The 20,544-nt window shown below is 34.2% G+C and overlaps 2 protein-coding genes across 3 annotated transcripts; both read right to left on the bottom strand.

Annotated features, from left to right (window-relative positions):
* Positions 1–3,905: 3,905 nt before the first annotated feature.
* Positions 3,906–7,787, bottom strand: LOC133688645 (ankyrin repeat-containing protein ITN1-like). Of its 2 annotated transcripts, XM_062108211.1 has the most exons (6): positions 7,636–7,787; positions 7,383–7,540; positions 6,551–7,012; positions 6,203–6,361; positions 5,028–5,473; positions 3,906–4,840 (listed from the first exon to the last, which is right to left on the bottom strand). In XM_062108211.1, the coding sequence occupies exons 2-6, from the start codon at positions 7,510–7,512 to the stop codon at positions 4,199–4,201; spliced, it is 1,839 nt and encodes a 612-aa protein (XP_061964195.1). In that variant the 5' UTR covers positions 7,513–7,540; positions 7,636–7,787; the 3' UTR covers positions 3,906–4,198. The 2 variants fall into 2 exon arrangements, with proteins under 2 accessions (XP_061964195.1, XP_061964196.1); XM_062108212.1 differs by lacking the exon at positions 6,203–6,361.
* Positions 7,788–11,654: 3,867 nt separating this feature from the next.
* LOC133688643 (pyrophosphate-energized vacuolar membrane proton pump) lies at positions 11,655–16,808 on the bottom strand. The gene is made up of 8 exons (XM_062108208.1): positions 16,417–16,808; positions 14,591–15,165; positions 14,117–14,496; positions 13,935–14,021; positions 13,515–13,845; positions 12,443–12,853; positions 12,263–12,322; positions 11,655–12,153 (listed from the first exon to the last, which is right to left on the bottom strand). The coding sequence occupies exons 1-8, from the start codon at positions 16,670–16,672 to the stop codon at positions 11,947–11,949; spliced, it is 2,307 nt and encodes a 768-aa protein (XP_061964192.1). The 5' UTR covers positions 16,673–16,808; the 3' UTR covers positions 11,655–11,946.
* Between the last annotated feature and the right edge of the window lie 3,736 nt (positions 16,809–20,544).

Raw genomic sequence — 20,544 nt, 5'->3', positions numbered from 1 at the left:
TGACGATAAAATCAAAGTCACTTCATTCTAATCCTGTCCCGAAACAGAACAATTTATTAGTATTATCCCTAATTTTTTACACATTTCTCAATTTGATCCTTCTATCAATATTTGTTACAATACGTTTGGTATGTGAGGAAATTAGTCTTATATTTCGCTTCTCTTACTTTATTGAATTTTATTACCAATTTATTTCCTCTTTTCCTTTCTGGAAATAAAAAAAAATGAAGATATTTGATCCATGTAGTCTTAATATTTTATTATTTGATTTTTACTCTCTTAACATTTTTTTTTCAAATATTCTATCAGCATGTAGTCTTAATATTTCTGATTCTACGCAATAAATGATGTCTTTAATTTGAAGAAAAATCGACCAGTAAATTAACAGGCTCGGAAAGAAGCACCTAATGAGAAACTTCTTAAGCACGGAGGACTTAATTGATAACTTATTTTTATTAGGACTCGATTAGTGACAGAATAATATATTAGGGTCTGATTTAGGGTTTCCCAAGATCTAAGCGTGTGTTAATTTTTAGTTTCCAAAGTACGAAACCAACCCTGTTGATGGCAACAATCCCCGTATGATTTGGGACCTTTTTGGACATTTAAGCAAGTCTTGTGGGCCCCTTTGTCGGTTTAAGGTTTCAACTGGACAGGGCCTATTTCACGACATCATCACCTGACCTGCCCTGGGCATTCACTTCCGTCCGAATCGGAGGCCACGCCACGACAGTTGTGGGTGACGTTTCTGTAAATATATAGTCACGATAGCTTTAGGCCGTTGGATTAAGATCAGGTGCCATGTACGATTGGATGAAATATAGGTTGTTTGGATTCCGTTAATTTAATATCAATAAAATAAAGACGCTCGGAATTCATGTATAGACGACCGAAATATCTTTTTTTCTTTCTTATTGATTGAGTCAGACACCTTTTATTATATGTTTGGTGTCCTGGTATAATTTGATTTTTAAGAGTAAATTTTTTTAATTACGTCATCATTTGAAAAGGAAGTAACTTTTATTTTTTTTAATTTATTTTAAAAGTACATTCTACTATAAAAAAAATATCAAATTACTTTTTTTTTATAATTTTGATATTCTAATATAAAAAATTTAAAAATATTATTTAATATATTTTAAATAAAAAATATTTTAAAAAATATTATACACCACAATACTAAACAGATACCATCTTAATTACAATATGTTGATTAATAAATTAGATTAATGAATGAGTAGAATTCATGAGAATTAATGTTGGAGAATGAAGCATTATCTTGTGATATTAAAGAAGAAGTCGTTCATCCCTTAAATAAGGCCAGGGTTCGGCACTCTCATCCCTTAAATAAGGTAGGAGTTCGACCCCTCTTTATGTATGGAAATACTCTTTTTGGGAGCATTTTACCTCTCTGTGGGCTAACCCCGTATAAGTGTGGATTAGTCTGGACTAGCGTCGAAGACACTGTGTGGTTTATACCAAAAAAAAAAAAGAAGTCGTCCATGGAGTAGCTATCATGAACATATAAATTGAGGATGAACAGTCATGTGGGCAATCAACATTTTCATGCTTTCTTTTTTGCAATTCATTCGCCAGTTTTTTTCTATGTTGAAAAATATAGAACATGGAAGGCATGCATTTGTATATCTTTTACAATCATGTACTTTCAAAAATCAATTTAATTCTTTATTAAATAAACTTTAATTTAGTGCCACTTGAAATCGAGAAACCCTTCAAATATCAATCTAAGCAAGCTTTTATTTTTATTCTTTTGTTTTAGCAAAAGCAAACTTCCATTAATTACAACTGTAGATCTATATATATTCATCAATAATATTATATTTATGAAGTAATAATTACTTGGTGATAAAATAAATCACTGGAATTGAATGGCATGGTTATTAAATTGAAAACCTTCACGAGTAGATAAAATTAAGTTAGATCAATTCAAAAAATTCAAATAATAAGTCATAAGTTCCAACTCGAAAAATAAAATCCTAGAGTGAATCTATCGGTACACGAATTTTTCCTTATCATCAAACGTTTATGCATCAAGAAAATAAAAGAGATCGAACTTTTCATGCGTATTATGAGAGGAAATTAACATTATGGATTCACTCAATGTTTTTTCTCTCTTTTTAGTCTTTTTTTTCCATCATTTGATTTTTTTTATTTGATTTTTTTATATTATATTAATTTAAAATTGAGTTTTGTTATTTGTTTTGCTTTGCTTGGTTTGGTATTGGCTACTCGTGGTGTTGAGAAACAAAACCGACTCTCGATTGATGCTTTGATTCGGAAAGATTAAATGAAAATAAATTGAATTAAAAAAAATTAAAGCTAAGAAACCACATTTGAGCATTAGACAAGTATTAAACTCTTTTTTCTTGTAAACATCACAAACTGAATTGCACGAGCAAACGAGAAATTCAACCCTCTTGTTTTTGTCTCTCAATTTTTTTTAAATTTGAGCATTTTAAATTAAGTTTACTTGTGATTGGACTTGATTTTTTTTTTATTGCCTAGATGGAGGGATTCCATGGTGTTGAGGAAAATTTTTGATATGTGTTTGATTCTCAGTTTTGCAAAATTAAATTAAATTTATTGATCTAAAACAATTAAGGTTTGAATGCTCAAATTTGAAACAAAAAAGTACTTTTAGGAACTGAAAAGGACGAGCAACATAATGTGGTTGGCATGTAAAATGCACATGATAACGTGCGGGGTGAAGCCTCCATGCTCTAGCAACGTGTGCATCTTCTTCAGGCGTTGGAACATTGTCGTCCACGGTTCTATTTAAAGCAACGTAGCGAGCTCTTGCCAATGGTGTGGTGTGTGTCGAGAGAGAGGCTTTAGCAACCTTTTCTTTCTTCTTTTTCCTTTTTTCTTTCTCATATCCTCGGATTCGAGTTGGTCTACCAAAATTACAAGGTGTCCTATCATTTTTATTTTTATATCAATTTGATCTTTATTTTTTTAATTGTAATTTTTTATTTTGTGTTTTTTTAAAAAAAATTCAATTTCATCCTTAAACATTGGATTTGTTATAAGTTGGGCTTCATAATTTTTTGGATGGGGTGGTCCTCGTATCATGATCCAGGTCATAAATTTGAAAGGTTAATCTGGTTTGACATCGGTTTTTTTAGCTCTTTTTTTACATGAATTTTCTTTTTTAATTTTATCTTTCAATTATGTATTTGTTGAAAGCTGAGCTTCATGATTTCTTCACTTTTTTTTTCTATAGGGTTTGGACTTAAAAACAAATTAGGATGAGTCAAATGAGCTTGTTAAAAAAAACATATATAATTTTTAATTCAATAATTGAATCTAGTTGAAATTTTACAAGCGCATTTTATAGGTCAGGTTCTATTAGGTAGTGTTTAGTATGTTGGACATTATTAATTGGACTAGAGTGGATATGACATGACTAAACAAACAATTATCTTGTCTTGTGTTTAGCATGCTTTGAACTAAACTGAACAATTTATCTTATTATGTATTTGAAAGATAATAGATGGGATCCGACCAACTTGATGCTTTGATCAGTTCGAGTTAAAAAAAAAGAAGAGAAGGATTGATCTGACCTAACACAATAAAAAACTTGGGTTAACCTTGCGACCTGGTCGACCCGTGACAAAACACGAGTTAAGAATCCATTGACTTTTTTTTAATTGCTTTTGGTCAAAACAATGACACTTTGATTTTTTTTTTTTAATTTAGATTAACTTGGATTTACTTTCCTAACTCTAGATCTAGGCCTTCTTTTGAGGTTGATTCCGGATCGGGTTTTAAAAAAATTATTGTAATTTATCACCAAGAAAATGAAATTACTTAACACGCGGAGCTTTAGGCTTAAACATGATTAATTGAAAAATGAAAGAAGAAAACAGTAAAAATAGAAGGAATGGCCGAATACCTGCACTAGCAGCAGAAGTTCTACTTTTTCAGGGCAGGTTCATTGATAGCATCAAGGATATTACAGGTTAAACAATGGAAAAGGCAATGCCTTTCTATGTTTGGCAAAGCACCAAGTACAAGTAGCTTCAAATCAAGTACATTTATAGCGATTCATTCGAATCAAGCCTCGCTTACATGCCTTCCAGTCTTAGCACCAGACAACAGGATGACTTTTATAACATGAACGCAAGCATTTTCTTACAGATGTGAAAGCATTCTGTAGAATTATAATACATGGATGTTAAGCAACCTTTGTCTTGAGTTTCTTGGAAAAGAGAGGAGATTTATTTGGCTTGAAAAGTGACCGAGACGTATAGGTTGAATGAATCATGTCAACGAATAAACGGAAATGCTGCCATATGAAGAAAATGACTGGCAAAGAAGCAACGACAGCAATAGGGATAGAATATGGTAGTAATTTATTGCCGAAAACAAGGAAAAATGTTGCCATAAAGGCTACCATCATTGCCCCAATTGATATGAAAAGTGTTGTGAGTCCGATAATCAACCTGTTAGGCAATGACCAAAGGAAATTTTGCTCGGCGTACCGAGAAGTACGAATTGACAAGAAGGTTAATAAGGATGAGGCAGAGGTTACTAGCGATATTGCATCTGATATGGCAAAGAATTTGAATGCAATTTTCTTAAGGAAAACAGGAGTCCCTATATCTTGTAAATTACCTCCTGGTACGGTAAAAGCTGCTGCAAAAACCACAGTGGCAATAAGTGTTGCTACAAGCATGCATGAATCAGCAGTATCTCTCATCCATTGCTCCCCTTCTTTCATCAAGTCCCTGTGCTGTTCTATAAATAAAGCTCCTGGAGTTTTCCCATGAATATTTTTTTCTTCAATGTGCCGTGGTTGAACGACTTTTTTCACTTCCTAGAAATCATGATCATGTAGATAGACTGTGAGATTCATATATAGAAGGAGAATATCGCATGTGCATATGAACATCTTATCCGCCAATCATAACGTGATCCACATTCGATGGACGAATTAGGTTGGCTTAACGCATATGACCTACAATCAAATGTATTTTGTTGATGGAAAGAGTGAGAATAGTCACCTCAAACCACAGCAATTCGCGTTGCAGTTGTAAAGCTGCTCCTGGTATAGCATTAAGTCGACTTGGTGATTCCAGTACTTTTGCAGCCAAATGCAACATATTATTTCCTTCTTTATCTTTGTATGTTGTTATCAAATTCTTGATAGAACCAATCTGGTATATAATCTTGAAGATGTCCTCATGACGATTCAAGATAGAAATATGAAATATGCTATACATATTGTGCTCAACTTTGAAGATCAGCTCAGGATACAAGCGAATGAGTATTGTTAGAAAGTCAAGATTCCCTCTTTCTGCAGCAGTGAATATCAATGGCAAGGGTTCTCCAATCTGACGAGAAATTGTTGCATCATCCAACAATACAACTTGTTCCCAAAGGTACTGGATTATGTCAAGTGCTTCTTTGTGCATAAGTTTCTTCATCCGAGCCAATTTGAATTCTGAAACTGAGGATTAAATATAACAAAACTGAATTGTGGGAAATGGGGTTAAGTTCTAAATCAAAGATGTAAAACATAAATGTAGTTAGCCAACGAGTGAACAGATCTGATAAATCATTAACATTTCGAAATATTCTGTGTATTGAGGTATACAATATATCACTTCTGCAAGAATGTTGGTGTATTTAAAAGTTAAATTGCTATAAATTTCTTTGTGCATCGTTTACAGGATTGTTGGATATTTTTTTTAAGACAAATATTGAAGATAAAATGATAACTGCTACTTGTTGGTGTGAGTTATTGCATAATATTTGAGGGAGAAATTGTAGGAGAATTATTGCAGAAGATTTGAAGGAGAAATTGTAAGGAACAAATTTAGAATTTGACCGTTACCTCTAATTAAGCTATATTTATGTATAAGAATAATTACCTACCTAGATTAGAATTATCTACCCGGATTAGAATTTCTTGTACAACCTTTATAATCATATACTTGTGTACAGTTGAAATGTATCAATAAGGAGTGAATGAATATTCTTGATGCTTTCTATCACTAATTCCTTGAAACACACAAGTTTGCAAGCTTGAATATATGCATCCATGAAAAAGATGTATAAAGTGCTCATGAATATGATAAAGATATAAAGTTAATCTTTTGCATTCTCTAACAGGATGAAATTTTCGGATTGGTTTTCTTTCTAAGGAAATAGAGATTTGGAGCATCAGAGAACTAACAGGGGTTGAGGCATTTGTTCCAAAATCCTGGAGGACTTTGATCGACAACGTTTGAAGGCATACAAGACTTTTGGGAAAATGCATGCAATGCCGTCAGCTGATGTTCATCACGAGCATAGGCCAACCCGCGATGTTCTTTTAGCATTTTCCATGCTACATCTGGGAACAAAAGGATTCAAAAATATGAAAACAAGTTGGATTTTCAAAGGCTTACGAATAAGCTGTCTCAGGGTTGAATGTTGAATTTCTCTTCTGGGTAGTAGCAATCACAAACTAAAACAGATTGATTCATTTATGAAAATAAATTTAATATCTAAATGATAGCAAACTATCGAAAAGATTGCTCACCATATATGTCACTGTTGATCAAAGCAACAAGTAACTTTATGCGATCATCATCGGTTAACTGGTCCTTTGTTTCATCATAAAGATATGATACCATCCCTCTATGCCCCAATAGAGTTGCCATGTAAATTGGTAACAGGTTTCCTCTACCTCGAGTCATTGCCAAATCGCGTTTTTTGTCCATCATGACTTTGGCAAGTGCCTCAACTCCAGATATAGCAGCAAAGCAAAATGCTGTATTGCCAGCACTACTTTTATAAGTTAAAGCCTCTATGCTCATCATTCCAACAAGCTGTTTCACAAAATGAGTGTGCTCCGCGGCAGCTGCAATATGTAGAGCAGTCTCCCCTCGCTTAGTTATCCTAGCATTAACTTCTCCTGGAAATAACTTATAAATGCCTTCAGCTGTGTCCCAATCACCACTCAGAGCGGCTTGATACAATTGCAAGTTCCTTCTTCTTTCCACTGTCAGGAAGAAATAATTAAAATAGTTTTGCTTTTATAGAAAACTAATGCTTCGCATTAAACATCATTAACTTGCAATTATTGAATAGAACTTCTAGATTTCATACAGTCAGATGCAGGAAATCGAACAATAGAAATGGAGAAATGAAATTTTCACTGCATCATACCCTTTTACGTCACTATTATTACAATTCTTGTTTTTTCCCCTTCTTTTGTTAAAATCACATGAAATTTCCACTAATGTTTTCAATCATTGAAAAAGTTACAGGAGAAACTTTTTTTTTCCCTCTACTGGGCCATTGCAAAATGCGAACTCCCAAAACATAAAGTTAACAAGACCTGTAATAAAACATCCAGCTAAATAAATTACCTCCATCACCAGTAGGAGGTAGTTGTTGAGGGACCACGACGAGCTCGATATCATGGTGATGCCGTCCATTCTGGACACTATCTATAGCTGCATTAATGTTAATGCCATCCGTAATCTCCGCTGCTGCCATGTTTCCCAATTACAAGGTCTTGATCAGCCTAAGAAAAACAACCCAAAAGCATGTATTTTGTAATCAGAAAAGATGACCCGGGTAGCAATATAGCTTAATGATCAACATATCTCAAGGACTTACCTCGAGCTGGGAAAATGTTTGGCTACAGAGAGGAAGCCACGAAGAAATGGCTCTGAAACAGCATGGAAAAGGAGACGAAAGGAACTCTGTTTTCTACAGCTGAACTTCTTTTTAGTCAAATGACAAACTACAAATGTGCCCTTCATTTATCTGACGGGTTTTGATTTGATTCTTCTTCTTCTAATTCAGCCAAGGCTACCCTCAACCAGTCCGCATAGTGCTCATCGTTTCTTCCCTTAAATCAATATTTATCCCATAACCATATATATATATATATATATATATATATATATGAACACCAACTTCCTCATCACACAATAATCTTCTCAAAATTCATATTTGTTTTTTTCATCATTATCTAAAATTAAAAAAAAAAAGTTAACTTTCTTAATCACAAGAGTAATCCTTTAAGGTTATGAAGTAACGAAGTTGACACTACAAGAAGAGTTCACGTGCATGAGTTTGATATGCGATACAAGGGAAGAGGGAAGAAATGGGATTGCTTTGGGTAGATTAAGGGTGAAATTGGTGCAGTTAGGAGGAGAACAACATAATCGAAACCCAACAAATAAATGGAGGGTATATTTGTAGTTTGTCCTCAATAAAAAAAAGACCTCAGGGAACTAAGGAAACCTCGTCTAACTCAACTTGTCAAGTGTTCCTCGGCAAGTTGACATAACAATAACAATAATGGGAGCTGTCTTCGTCAATTGTGTTTGGTAGTACGTGATTAAAATATTATTTGTTTTAAATTTGATTATTAAAAAAAAAATTAATTTTTTTAGATTGTTTCTATAAATACGTGTCAAAAATAAATTTAAAAAAATAAAAAATATATATTATTTTAATATATTTTCAAATAAAAAATACTTTAAAATCCAATATTTATTTTTAAATATTGATAATTAAAAAAAAAGTTATGATATTGATAATTTCTTTTATATATATAATGCTTTGGACAAGATCAAAAAGAGTGGACGGGCACATCCGCAATTTATGGACGGATAAGAAAAAATGGAGTTAATTAGTACATTTGTTTTCAGAAATAATATATTATTTTTTACATTATCTTAAACTCATTTATAACTTTCTTATTTTTATTTTCCTATACAATTTATTTTGTTTTTTTATATATAGATAAACAAATAAAGAGATGCAAATAAGGTAGAAAGAACTGATAAAAAAAAGATATTTTCTAAAACAAAACAAAAAAACACTAATAAGTTGAGATGGTCAATGTTTTTCAATGAACTAATCACTCATTTTTGTCCTGTAATACAAGGACTAATTAATTAGTCTTAATAAACTACAAGGACTACAATATAATTGACCCTAAAATATTATAAAGAAAAACAACGCGGGATGTAGTTTTCATGTAATTTTATAAAAACTAAAACCAGGGAAGTTTGTTGCCGTTGAAAACTCAGGCACTAGCGAGTCTACACTTGCGTTCCCAGCACGCAAGCCAAGCTCGCCTCCTCATCCATATATATATATCACACCTAAAACACAAAACGCTTGACATAATTCACAATCATTGGATTATTATGTTAAGTCCTTTTTTGTTCATTAAGATTTGTTTAATTATAATTATTTCACTTACAAATTATATTATATATAAAAATAGTATTATGTTTTTACTACGTTAGTTCCAGATAAAAATTAGAAACGTCACGATAATATTACTTAAAATTTAATCTTCTTAGATAGGATTTTCCAAACCATATTTATTTACCGCACTAACTTTTTGTGTGTGTGTGTGCACTAACTTTGTGTGTGTGTGTGTGTGTGTGTGTGTGTGTGTATAGTAATGTATGTGTGAAAAAAATTGATTAGTTAACTTTGATGTTAATCTTGTAGAATATAAATAAAATAACATAAATTATAATTAACTTATTGGAAATATAAATTAATAAGATTTATGATATGCATCAAACAATTCAAATAGCATGAAAAATAATTTTAGAAGATAAATTATAACTTTAAAATAAAGATATATAGAAACATTCTAAAAGAAAAAGGAAAAAAATCATTACATACCAAAAAATTATGGATAAAAGCTTTTAAATATATATAAACTAATTAGCAAAGATATTTAGTTTATCACCACAAAAACATGCTAAACAAAAATTATATAACAAGAGATTAAAGTTTATATATGTTTAAAACTATAAGCATGTAAAGGCATAACTAATGGCAAGTATGTTTTCAATACAAAAATAATAATAGAATATTACTATACATACTAAGTATATATTCAAATTTACAATTGATATAAAAATCCTAGCATGCATACTAATAATAAAATTAGCTATAGTAATAAGTATTTTATCCTTAAAGCTTTATTGTTATTCACGTTTACAGCTATTATATTTGCAATACGCTTCTCAATATTCCAACAACAACATCTTTGTTTAGATGCATTTCTAAATAAGGTCTCTGAACCAAAAATTATGTAACTGAAATATATATTTAACAAGATGAATCTAAATTCTAGATTTAAAATGAAAACTAAATCATAAAAATAAGAATAAAAAATACTAAAAATAAAGTAAGAAATAGTGTAAAATCTGAAAGATTCAAGTTAAAAATTCTTTATTCATCTTTTTTTATATAGTGAATTTTAGAGGTTAAAAAAATTAAAGAATAAATAAGAATCAATTCCTATTATTATTGATATTTGATTACTCACTATAAATCAAGAATTAAATCTAGAAAAATGAAGAGTATTTTTTAGTAGAAAAACTAAGAATTTTTTTAGATTAATTTCTTATTTATTTATAATTTATTTAAATCATGTTAATAAAAATAATTTCCAACAAGAGTTTGTTTAAGAAGGTGAATTTCGAAACGAGTAGAGCTTATGAACAAGTAGAAAATGTGATATTGTTTTTGGTAAAACGCTAAACCATTATGGAAAGCTAATATTTCAAGGGTGAGATTGAAACTTTTCAAAACTGTGGAGCTCCATGGCCCCCCAAAGCAAAGCGTGGCTGTGGCACTGAGTAGGTAAAGGCAACTGGAGAAACAAACAACGGAGAAAAGCGAAGCCTTTTTCTGGTGGGAAGGCCATCTTAGAAGCCACCAGGTTCAAGTAACTGCAAATCAAGTGAATTTCTACTGTTAATTTAGAAAGAAACTCCCTAAAAAATCAGGTACTTGGCCAAGAAGAGGAAATAAGAAACCTAAATATCACAGTAGCTCAAAAGGATAAGGAAGTAATTCGGCTAAAGGAGCAGCTAGACAGGTGCGAAAGCTTTGGAATTAGACCTCCTTCCCCTGCCCCCCCCCCCCCTGTACACATTTCAACCCAATGTAGGGCCAAGTACAAACTAGCAGTTATATATATATATATATAATGCATCCATTGATATATATATTTTACGCTGTTGGATTAACAATCCCACTGTCTCCGTATTGACTCTATGGATATATGTTTTACAGTCTCGAATTAATAACGTCCCGTTTGGTGGTGCTTCTTCCCCTCTGGCATGAGACGGCGTGTGTTCTTCTTTTTGTTTCCAGCTAGTTTGATGCCCACTGAGGATAAATTTTATCAGTTATTGAACAGTAACACACAGAAACTCAGTCGTTGTCACGGAGCACTTTGCGAAATTCATTTATATAAAAATTAAAATAAACGTGTAGAAAAAGGCACTGGTGGAAAATGTATTCATTTAGTAAAAACTGTTTTCTCCCATTCTCGTTTTTTCATTTTACAATAACATGTTTCTCTTCTTATAAACAACATAACAATAAAAACTAAATTGTAAGAAATCCATACATGCACGCATTAAATTAAATCAGTTTTTGAGAATCAAATTACAATAAAAAAATATTGAAGGACCAACGTGTAAGAAATCCAAGGAGAAAAGGTCATCATGCAAATCCACTGAGGATAAGTTTTTTTTAAAAAATTTAATTAGGCAGCTGGGGCATGTTTTGTGCATTTTACGCAACAGCTGATTAAAATATTTGGCGTGGAGCACAGAAAAGATAAATGAAAAGACAGCGCAAAAAGAGAGAACATACAATCAAAATTGCGTAAAATGTGCAAAATTAACTGTCCTTACTAGAAAACAAAATGACAACTTTGGTCCAGCTCTCTTCACTAGATTGATTATCGTCGTCATCGCTGTCATCATCAACCCCCTAACAGGGATGATTTTCTCCACCATTCAACACGAGGAGAGAAATTTAAAGTCATCACGAACTACAAACTACATATATTGAGGTAAAGATGAATAGTAGGGCAAAACAAGAGAGATGGGACTGGTGGGACCATTTCTTCTGCCTGTCCGGTTCTCATTCTCAGAATATCTTGAAGAGAAGGCCACCGTGCGTGGCAAAGAATGGAGCAAAGACGAGTGATTCAACAGCCATCAGTTTGATGAGGATGTTAAGTGATGGTCCAGATGTATCCTTCAATGGATCCCCAATGGTGTCACCAATAACAGCTGCCTTATGTGGATCTGATCCTTTTGGGCCAAGAGATCTTGCATGCTCTGAAGCACCAGCCTGTTTCCAACAGAACAAATACAGGGCATATTCGCATTACAAAAACCTTTATTTCAGCACGCACACCAAATTACAAATAAAGAAGTGATAAAGCTCACTCGATCTATACCTCAATATATTTCTTGGCATTATCCCATGCACCACCAGTGTTGGAGGCAGAGATGGCAATCTGAACAACAGAAACAAAATGATCAGACAAGCGGTAACAGGACATCTATAACCTGAACAAATATGATCTCAAATTTATGTTGACTAAGGACATTATGTTGACCAGTAGCCTTAGCATTACCTGGACACCAGACACAAGGGATCCAGCAAGGACACCAGATAGAGTTTCAACACCGAAAAAGATCCCAACAATGAGGGGTGTGAGCATGACAAGTGCACCAGGTGGGATCATCTCCTTGATAGATGCATCAGTGGAGATCTTAACACAGGTGGCATAGTCAGGCTTGGCAGTGCCTTCCATCAAGCCAGGGATGGTGTTGAATTGCCTGCGAACTTCCTCAACCATCTTAAGCGCTGCACTTCCCACGCTCTTCATTGTCATGGCAGAGAACCAGTAAGGAAGCATCGCACCCACAATCAAACCAATGAAAACTTTTGGAGTCAATACATCGACTGTTGAGATAGATGCACGGCTGACAAAGGCACCAAAGAGGGCCAGGGAGACAAGAGCTGCAGAGCCAATGGCAAATCCCTGAAAAAAGCAGAGCACATTGATCAATTAGAAGTGTGAATAAAACCTTAAGATCTGTGAGTTCAACAAGTCATTGTCAGATGCTTCTTTTCAATCAAAACAAAATTAATGATGTGTTCTACAACTAATGATGCAAATACAACTTCACTGCAAAAAAGACTCAAGCTCCCAACAAATTATAAATTGCCAGAAAGATTAAGGCCCCTACAGAAGCCTTGTTCCCAACTAAAAACAAAATCATGTGTCCAAAATGACAGCACATGGAACAGTATTAAGCACTTTCATTTCTCCTTTTTATTTGGAGAAGGGAAAGGCAATTCCATGATAAGTGGTCCTAGGAATTTGCAATGTGATGGTAACGCCCAACTTGTCTAATCATAAAATAAAAAATCTAAAGTTTCATTTTTAAAAGGAAGAAAACACAGAAAACCAAAACTACAGCTGGGGCAAGTTGCCTATTTCCTTGGTTGTGTGCTGTGTGCACCACTTCAATGTGATCTCATAACAAAAAATCAGTAAAACCACTGACCAAACACATCAATGCATGAAAAAAAAAAACATGCAAACCCGCATTCTAACATGACATGTAAAAGCAACTACAGATTGCTTACATCGACTACAATTAAAAAGGAAGTGGTTAAAGCAAGACAGTTTTTCAGACCTTCCCAATAGCAGCAGTGGTGTTTCCAGCAGCATCAAGGGCATCAGTTCTTTCTCGGATTCTGTGGCTCATGCCTGCCATCTCAGCAATACCTCCGGCATTGTCACTAATGGGACCATATGCATCTATTGCCAACCCAGTGGCAATGGTGCTCAACATTCCAAGGGCAGCTACAGCAATACCATACATAGCAGCAAAAGAGAAACTAACAAAAATGCTGGCTGCGATAGCAAAGATAGGAATGATGACAGATTTGTATCCCAATGCAAGCCCAAAAATAACATTAGTGGCAGCTCCAGTTCGGCAGGAATCAGCAACATCCTGAACAGGGCTGCAGGTTTTTGTAAATTAAGTGTTAAACTAACTGTTATTCGGGGAGCGGGAGCAGTTACTAGAAATAAAAGTAGGACAAAAGCTTACCTGTATGCATTGCTGGTATAGTACTCAGTTACAAATCCAATAATAAGACCGGCCCAGAGACCAACAGCAACACACAAGAAGAGTTGCCTGCATGTAGAATTCAATGCTATAAGCTAAGACAGTATGACCCAACTAGAATGGCGCTACGTTTTTCTCAAAAGAACATCAATAATAGATCTTACCAATTCTTGACAACTTTCTGGGTTCCGAAATTGAAGATGGTAAAGGAAGATGGGAGAGCTACCCAACTAACAATGGCAACCCCAACAGTCATCAGAATAGTTGAGATGATGAGTTGATTCTTTAGTGCTGGCTCAATTTCCTTCACAGCCTTGATCTCAAAGAAATCAGTTGCAAATAAGGTGGTTATCAGACAAATAATGATTCCCACAGAACTGACAATGAGAGGATATAGCATTGGAGTAAATTCATGATTGATTCCAAAAGAAGAGATGGAAGCAACAACTAGGGCAGCACAAGAGGACTCGGCGTATGAGCCAAAAAGATCAGATCCCATGCCAGCTATATCACCAACATTATCACCTACATTGTCAGCGATCACCTGCAATCACAGAAGGAAATCAGACACAACCCAAACCAGAAATCATGTCAATGTTCAAGAAAAAAGGTTATTTCTATAGAGCAGGATTACTTACAGCAGGATTTCTTGGGTCATCCTCGGGAATGTTCCTTTCAACCTTGCCAACAAGATCAGCACCAACATCAGCAGCTTTGGTGTAGATACCTCCACCAACTCTGCCAAAGAGAGCCATGGAAGATCCTCCAAGTCCATAGCCAGTTATAGACTCAAAAAGCCCTTCCCAGTCATCACCATAGTATAGCTTGAAAACATTGATGGTAATGTAAAGCACCAAGAGTCCATTTGCAGCAAGGAGAAAACCCATGACTGCCCCAGATCTAAATGCAATGATAAAAGCCTTCCCAACTCCTTTTCTTGCCTCCAGGGTGGTTCTGGCATTAGCATAGGTTGCAATTTTCATCCCAAGAAAGCCAGAAACCACTGAAGTGACAGCACCAAGCACAAAGGCTACGGTGCTGAAGCCAGCAGTGGCAAGAGCAGGCTTGCACATCTTCAAGGGATCATATGTGCAAGACTGACTCTTAGTGCTGAATCCCTCAACAGAGCCAAGGAAAACGAAAATCAAGATTGCAAAAGCAACCATGAAAATTCCAACATATTGATATTCAGTGAAAAGGAAAGAAGTTGCACCTGCAAAGTAAAAATATCCACATCCATAATTAGTATAAAAAATGATATTGACAAACATTATCACCACAACATAGTGATGTGTAAATGAAGTAAAAAAACCACCACTACATTGCAGAAACACTCCAATACAAGCAGAGCAAGTTGATGCAAATTATGTTTTCAGTTATTTATATGCTTAGGCAACAAATCATTAATATTGGACTGTGAGAACATATAACAAGCTATCAGTTACAATCCTGGATATGGCCTCCCCAACAAGTTTATTTATACTTCATATTTTACCATTCAACAATAAAGTATGAAGTTAAATAAGGGGACTCCAGACCTATAAATCATCTGTCAAAGACAGATGGAGGTGACATAATACTTGTATGATGCCCCAGGCATCTGGTTTTCACATCCTAGTTATAATATTAATGCAAATGATAACTAACAAATAGAGATTCACCACAAGATAACCTTAAAAGATGTCAAGAGAAACTAATCAACTTAATTAACAATACCAGGTGAAGAATTATGCCTAAAATGCTTAGATTTATTGAAGGTTTACAATAACTTCATCAAAGCCTGTAGATCTAGCAAAATTTCATCAAACCATCAACTTAAAACCGCAAAAGGTACCATTCCCAGCCAGTAAGCATCAGGGTTGACAGGTTGGTAGCAGCATATCAATACTAGCACCCACATGCCAGAAAATACCGCATTTAACATTCTAGTCATGACCGGACGTCTATAATCTTCGTGTGTTTTAACTAAATAACCATTACCATAATTCCAACAGAATAAAACAACAAAAACTTGGCTAGATCTCAAATAGCATTCCTTCGGTCTAAGCAAAAAATATATGTTACCACCGGAAATAAATGGAACTCCACCTCCTCAGACCAAGTTCCAGAACTAGCCACCAGCTCACGCGTAAAAGGAATATTTTTAAAAATATTCATATAAAAACTGGATTCTTTTTCTTTAAGCTGAAAAAATAAACTAAATAAAAAAAACATAAAAAAAAGCTTTCCACAGTCAGCTCAAAGTCCATAACCAGAAACAATATCAGAAACTCATACAGAATCCTTCACAAAAAACACAATAAATGCAACACCACAACAAAACTTTAGCAACAAAAACAGCTCATTTCCTTCCATTTCAAAACCAAAACACCAATTCAACGAGAGATCTAAACTCAACAATCCCCAAAATCACAACTTCAAGAACCAACTCAAGAAAACAACCAAAATACTGATAATATTATACCTTCAGAGATGGCATTTTGAATCTCAGCACATTTAAGAACAACATTATGGTCATTAAGACCTTCTTCTTCCTCAATCAAGTAGTCACCGTACCCATTCTTTCCAGCAGCACCACTGTTATTCGACGTCGCAGGGCTCGGTACAAGCTTGACCTTGGAAACCAACAGCCACTGAAGGAGAGAGAATCCGATTCCAATAATGGCACACACCGGAATCAGAATCTCCGTTCCCAGATCTGGCAAAATCACCGAAACCATGGCTCCAAACCCTAATTGATTTCTTTATTAATTTTACCAATGACAGAAAAGAAAGGGAAGTTACTGGAGAAAGAAATGAGGAATGCGTGATAGAGTGGAAGAGAGAGAGAGAATAGGGCAGTTATTTATAGTGAGTGACAGTCAGATCTGACTTGTTGGCGATCGGTAAAGGGTGAAATCAGCTCATGTAGTTAGAATAATTGTTTTGCTACTTTTTGGGTTTGTATGGTTATTTTAGGATTATTTATGCTCAAATTTTGGGAATTTATGGTTGTATATTAAAAAAATTATTTTAATATATTTTTAATTAAAAAACATCTTATATTATAATATTAAACACACATCACCCATAAAAAAAACACGGCTAATTATAAAAAATAAATTACACATGTCGTTGGATTTGATTTGTTAGCTTGAAAAATCACTTGCCATGGCAAAATTGGCAAACTGAAAATGAATAAAATAATGATGGAGGAGCAGGCATTTTAGGTTGATAAGTTGACATGTCACTCACCAAGATAAAATTCAAAAACTAAGAATTGAAGCATAAAATTAGCATATTATATGAAAAAAATCTATAAAGTGTGAACGCTTGAACAAGATTGTGTGTTGTTCGATTAGCATCCCATCAACAATAATATATATTATTGAGTTTGCTGACCTGGCCCTACTCTTCTCGAAGGCCAGCATGATTATTAGTTTAATTACCATACTGAACACATGAACATAATATTATCCGGGGAAGGCAACAACCGTATACACTTGTGTATTCAAATATTCATTACTTTTTTTTATTTTTTAATATCGATATATTTAAACGATATAAAAACACCCTAAAAAATAATTTAAAGCAACAAAAAAAATTATTATTATTTAAATATTTTTAAAATAAAAAAACAAACAAGTTTTAATTTACTAGCTTCTTAAAAATACATGGACTCGGTTGAGATTCCCTTTGAACAAAAAAAAGAAAAAAGGAGATAATATTATGGAAGAAAAGGCCAAAGGAATGGAAGAGATGTTTATCCACAAGGAGGGCTTCTCCAGACCAGGGAAATTTCTTGAAGGGCAGATTTTTTGAAAACAACACAAGAAACCTTATCATCATCAACAACACCACAAGACGTTCAATGTGTGGTCCTAAGAGAGGGGAATGTCATTCTGGTAATGTGGTGTGAGATGAGAGCATTAATGTTCAAGAATTTGCTTTGCCTTTAATGGGAAAGTTTCTTTTTTCTCTCTCCTTTTGTCCTGCTCCTTCGTATGGTTTCTACTTTCGAGGCTTTGGTGTGTCATCACGAGGTGGCGGATTTATTCCGGATAACTCTAACAACAGCCGCGTATTTTAAGACGCTTTCCTGTGTTGTCTTGTCAGAATCTGTCCCACTTTTTATCGAAATTTTTTTTTTCTAGCACGGTAAAAAAAATATATAGTAAAATAATGTGATGCTAAAGATAAAAAGATTTTGAATTCAATGGTAATATCTCTAGTATAATTAAAAAGATCTCAAGAGCATGGGATAATAATTATTTAAGTGGTGATCCAGTGGTAAGAGTTTGAGATCAAGAGGTTTGTTTTTTCTGTGGTCTCAGGTTCGAGCCCTGTGGTTCCTCATATGATGGCCACTTGAGACTTACATGGTCGTTAACTTAAAGGCCCGTGGGACTAGTCAAGGTGCGCAAACTGGCTCGGACACCTACTTTAAACTAAAAAAAAAAAGATCTCAACGAAACGAATCCAACGACACTAAAAAAATCATCAATGGTGACCGGAATGGACCACACGAGCAATTAAAGGCAAGTTAGCCCCGACACATTTGCATGGCTTATGTAACCTACTATGTTTTCAATTTTGTGACATTCCCTGTTGTCGTTGTATTTGTTTCATCGAGATCTTTCCAATGATATTAGTTGTGTTATCATCAGAGTTTCGAAGTACCTTTAGAATCTTTTTATCGATCTTTTTTTTCTAGCACGGTAAAAAAAATATATAGTATAATAATGTGATGCTAAAAATAAAAAGATTTTGGATTCACATCAAAACTCCAATGATAACACCTCTAGTATCATTAAAAAGATTTCAATAAAATGAATCCAACGACATCAAAAAAGATCACCAATAGTGACCGGAATGGACCACACGAGCGGTCAAAGGCAAGTTAGCCTCGGCACATTTATCTGGCTCATGTAGCCTACTATGCTCTCAATTTGTGATCTTTCCTGGTGTTGTTCTGTTTGTTTCGTCGAGATCTTTCAAACGATACTAGTTGTGTCATCATTGGAGTTTTGATGTGTCTTCAGAGTCTCTTTATTTTTTTAATTTTCTTCTCTCTTATCTCTCTTCACAAATTACAAGAAAAAGAGAGGAGAGAGAAAAAAACAAACAAAGAAAGAAAAAACCTAGGTATATTGAAATTTAGATAATGACGTCACCAGTATTGTTGAAAAGATTTATCTTACCTTTAGAGCGCTCATGTTGGTCACAAACAGTGAACGCAGTTGGTCATACGAGTCGTCCAAAAGTGTCAAGGCTTGCTTGCCTTTGGAGCACTCGTGCAGCCCACTCCGGTCACCGTTGGTAACTTTTCTCGGTGTCGTTGTATCCAACTCGTCGAATCTTTTCGGTGTGGGGATCTTTTTTTTTCCCTATCTCTCCTTATTAAATAATCTTTTTATCAAATTTGCAATTTGAAAGGGTGACATTTGCTACTTGCTAATTGGAGATGTAATTTGTAAATTTTTAGAATATGTTAGTTTTTTTTTTGTTTTTTTTACTGTGCTAAAGTCCAAAAACTCTCCTTTTTATCTTTCACTTTATGTTTTTTGACCTTTTGTGTATAAATGTTCATTAAAGGGTTGGTCGAGGTTACAAATAAAATAGATTCTTAGTTTTTGTCCCGTCACTAAACTAGCTTTATTATTCTTGTTATTGGAGGTATTTTGAACTCTAACCTATGGTATAACATGTGACGGTCCTAAAAACTGTAAACATGAAAGAACGTAATGTTTTTTTAAACGCAAGTCTTTTTTCACATAACATTTTCCTTTAAAAAATAATTGTTATTTGAATTATTATGAAACACATGTCTGAACATGTTTTCTGTAAAGGAATATTTTTTATGCCATTGTAATAGCGGTGAAAATTGATGACATAACTTATGATTTTAATGGTAATTAGGATGGGTAATTATTATGTGACGGCAGCAAATTAATGATACTTGTTGTCATGCTGGTGATGGCATGAGTGATTGAACAACGATGTTGTAACAGAGGAAATTATGATTTTAATGGCTATTATGATGAGTAGTTATGGCGTGGTGGTGGCAAATTAATGATATTTGTTGAAATATTGATGATAATACAAGTGATTAAACGATGATTAATTTTTAAGTATGGATCAAGAATTATAAAACGAAGGGAGAAATTTACGGCGAGACGAAAACACCCTCGAACCAGAAGCAACTGAGAGGGTTTCCATGTCATTATCAATTGACCGCGTGAAGCACCTAATCATGGGTGTGCCTAAATTGGCCCGTCGAGAGAGGAGGACCGTTTACCCAGAATCTGACAAGAGCCCAGCAGCCAACAAGCAAGACACGTGGACCCACGGATGGAATCTATACTACAACGATCCCATATCTCCTTCAATATTGGACCGCCTTCTTTGTTATATCAATAATAACTATTTTATTACAAGTTCCTTGTTTTATAATCCGATCCACGTTGCTTGTTGCCTGATCAAGACATGCCACCTGGAAGCATCAGATTAAAGTAATCGGAGAGAATAACGGATAAATTCTTTATTGTTCTCTTTAGAATAAGAATCCTATAAAAATGGTGATGGCTCCAAGGAAGCATCATGATTTACCCTT

The sequence above is a fragment of the Populus nigra genome, chromosome 3, assembly GCF_951802175.1.
Source record: "Populus nigra chromosome 3, ddPopNigr1.1, whole genome shotgun sequence".
NCBI classification, from domain to species: domain Eukaryota; kingdom Viridiplantae; phylum Streptophyta; class Magnoliopsida; order Malpighiales; family Salicaceae; genus Populus; species Populus nigra.
This window is presented reverse-complemented; position numbering and strand designations above follow the sequence as displayed.

Coding starts and splice junctions, on each gene's coding strand:
- LOC133688643 (XM_062108208.1), bottom strand. CDS start 16,672: ATGGTTTCGGTGATTTTGCCAGATCTGGGAACGGAGATTCTGATTCCG. Junction 12,323..12,442: donor CCCTTGTGTCTGGTGTCCAG/GTAATGCTAAGG, acceptor TCTGTTGTTCAG/ATTGCCATCTCTGCCTCCAA. Junction 12,154..12,262: donor ATGCCAAGAAATATATTGAG/GTATAGATCGAG, acceptor TGTTGGAAACAG/GCTGGTGCTTCAGAGCATGC.
- LOC133688645 (XM_062108211.1), bottom strand. CDS start 7,512: ATGGCAGCAGCGGAGATTACGGATGGCATTAACATTAATGCAGCTATA. Junction 6,362..6,550: donor GATCAACAGTGACATATATG/GTGAGCAATCTT, acceptor TTTTGTTCCCAG/ATGTAGCATGGAAAATGCTA. Junction 5,474..6,202: donor GAACAAATGCCTCAACCCCT/GTTAGTTCTCTG, acceptor TTTAATCCTCAG/TTTCAGAATTCAAATTGGCT.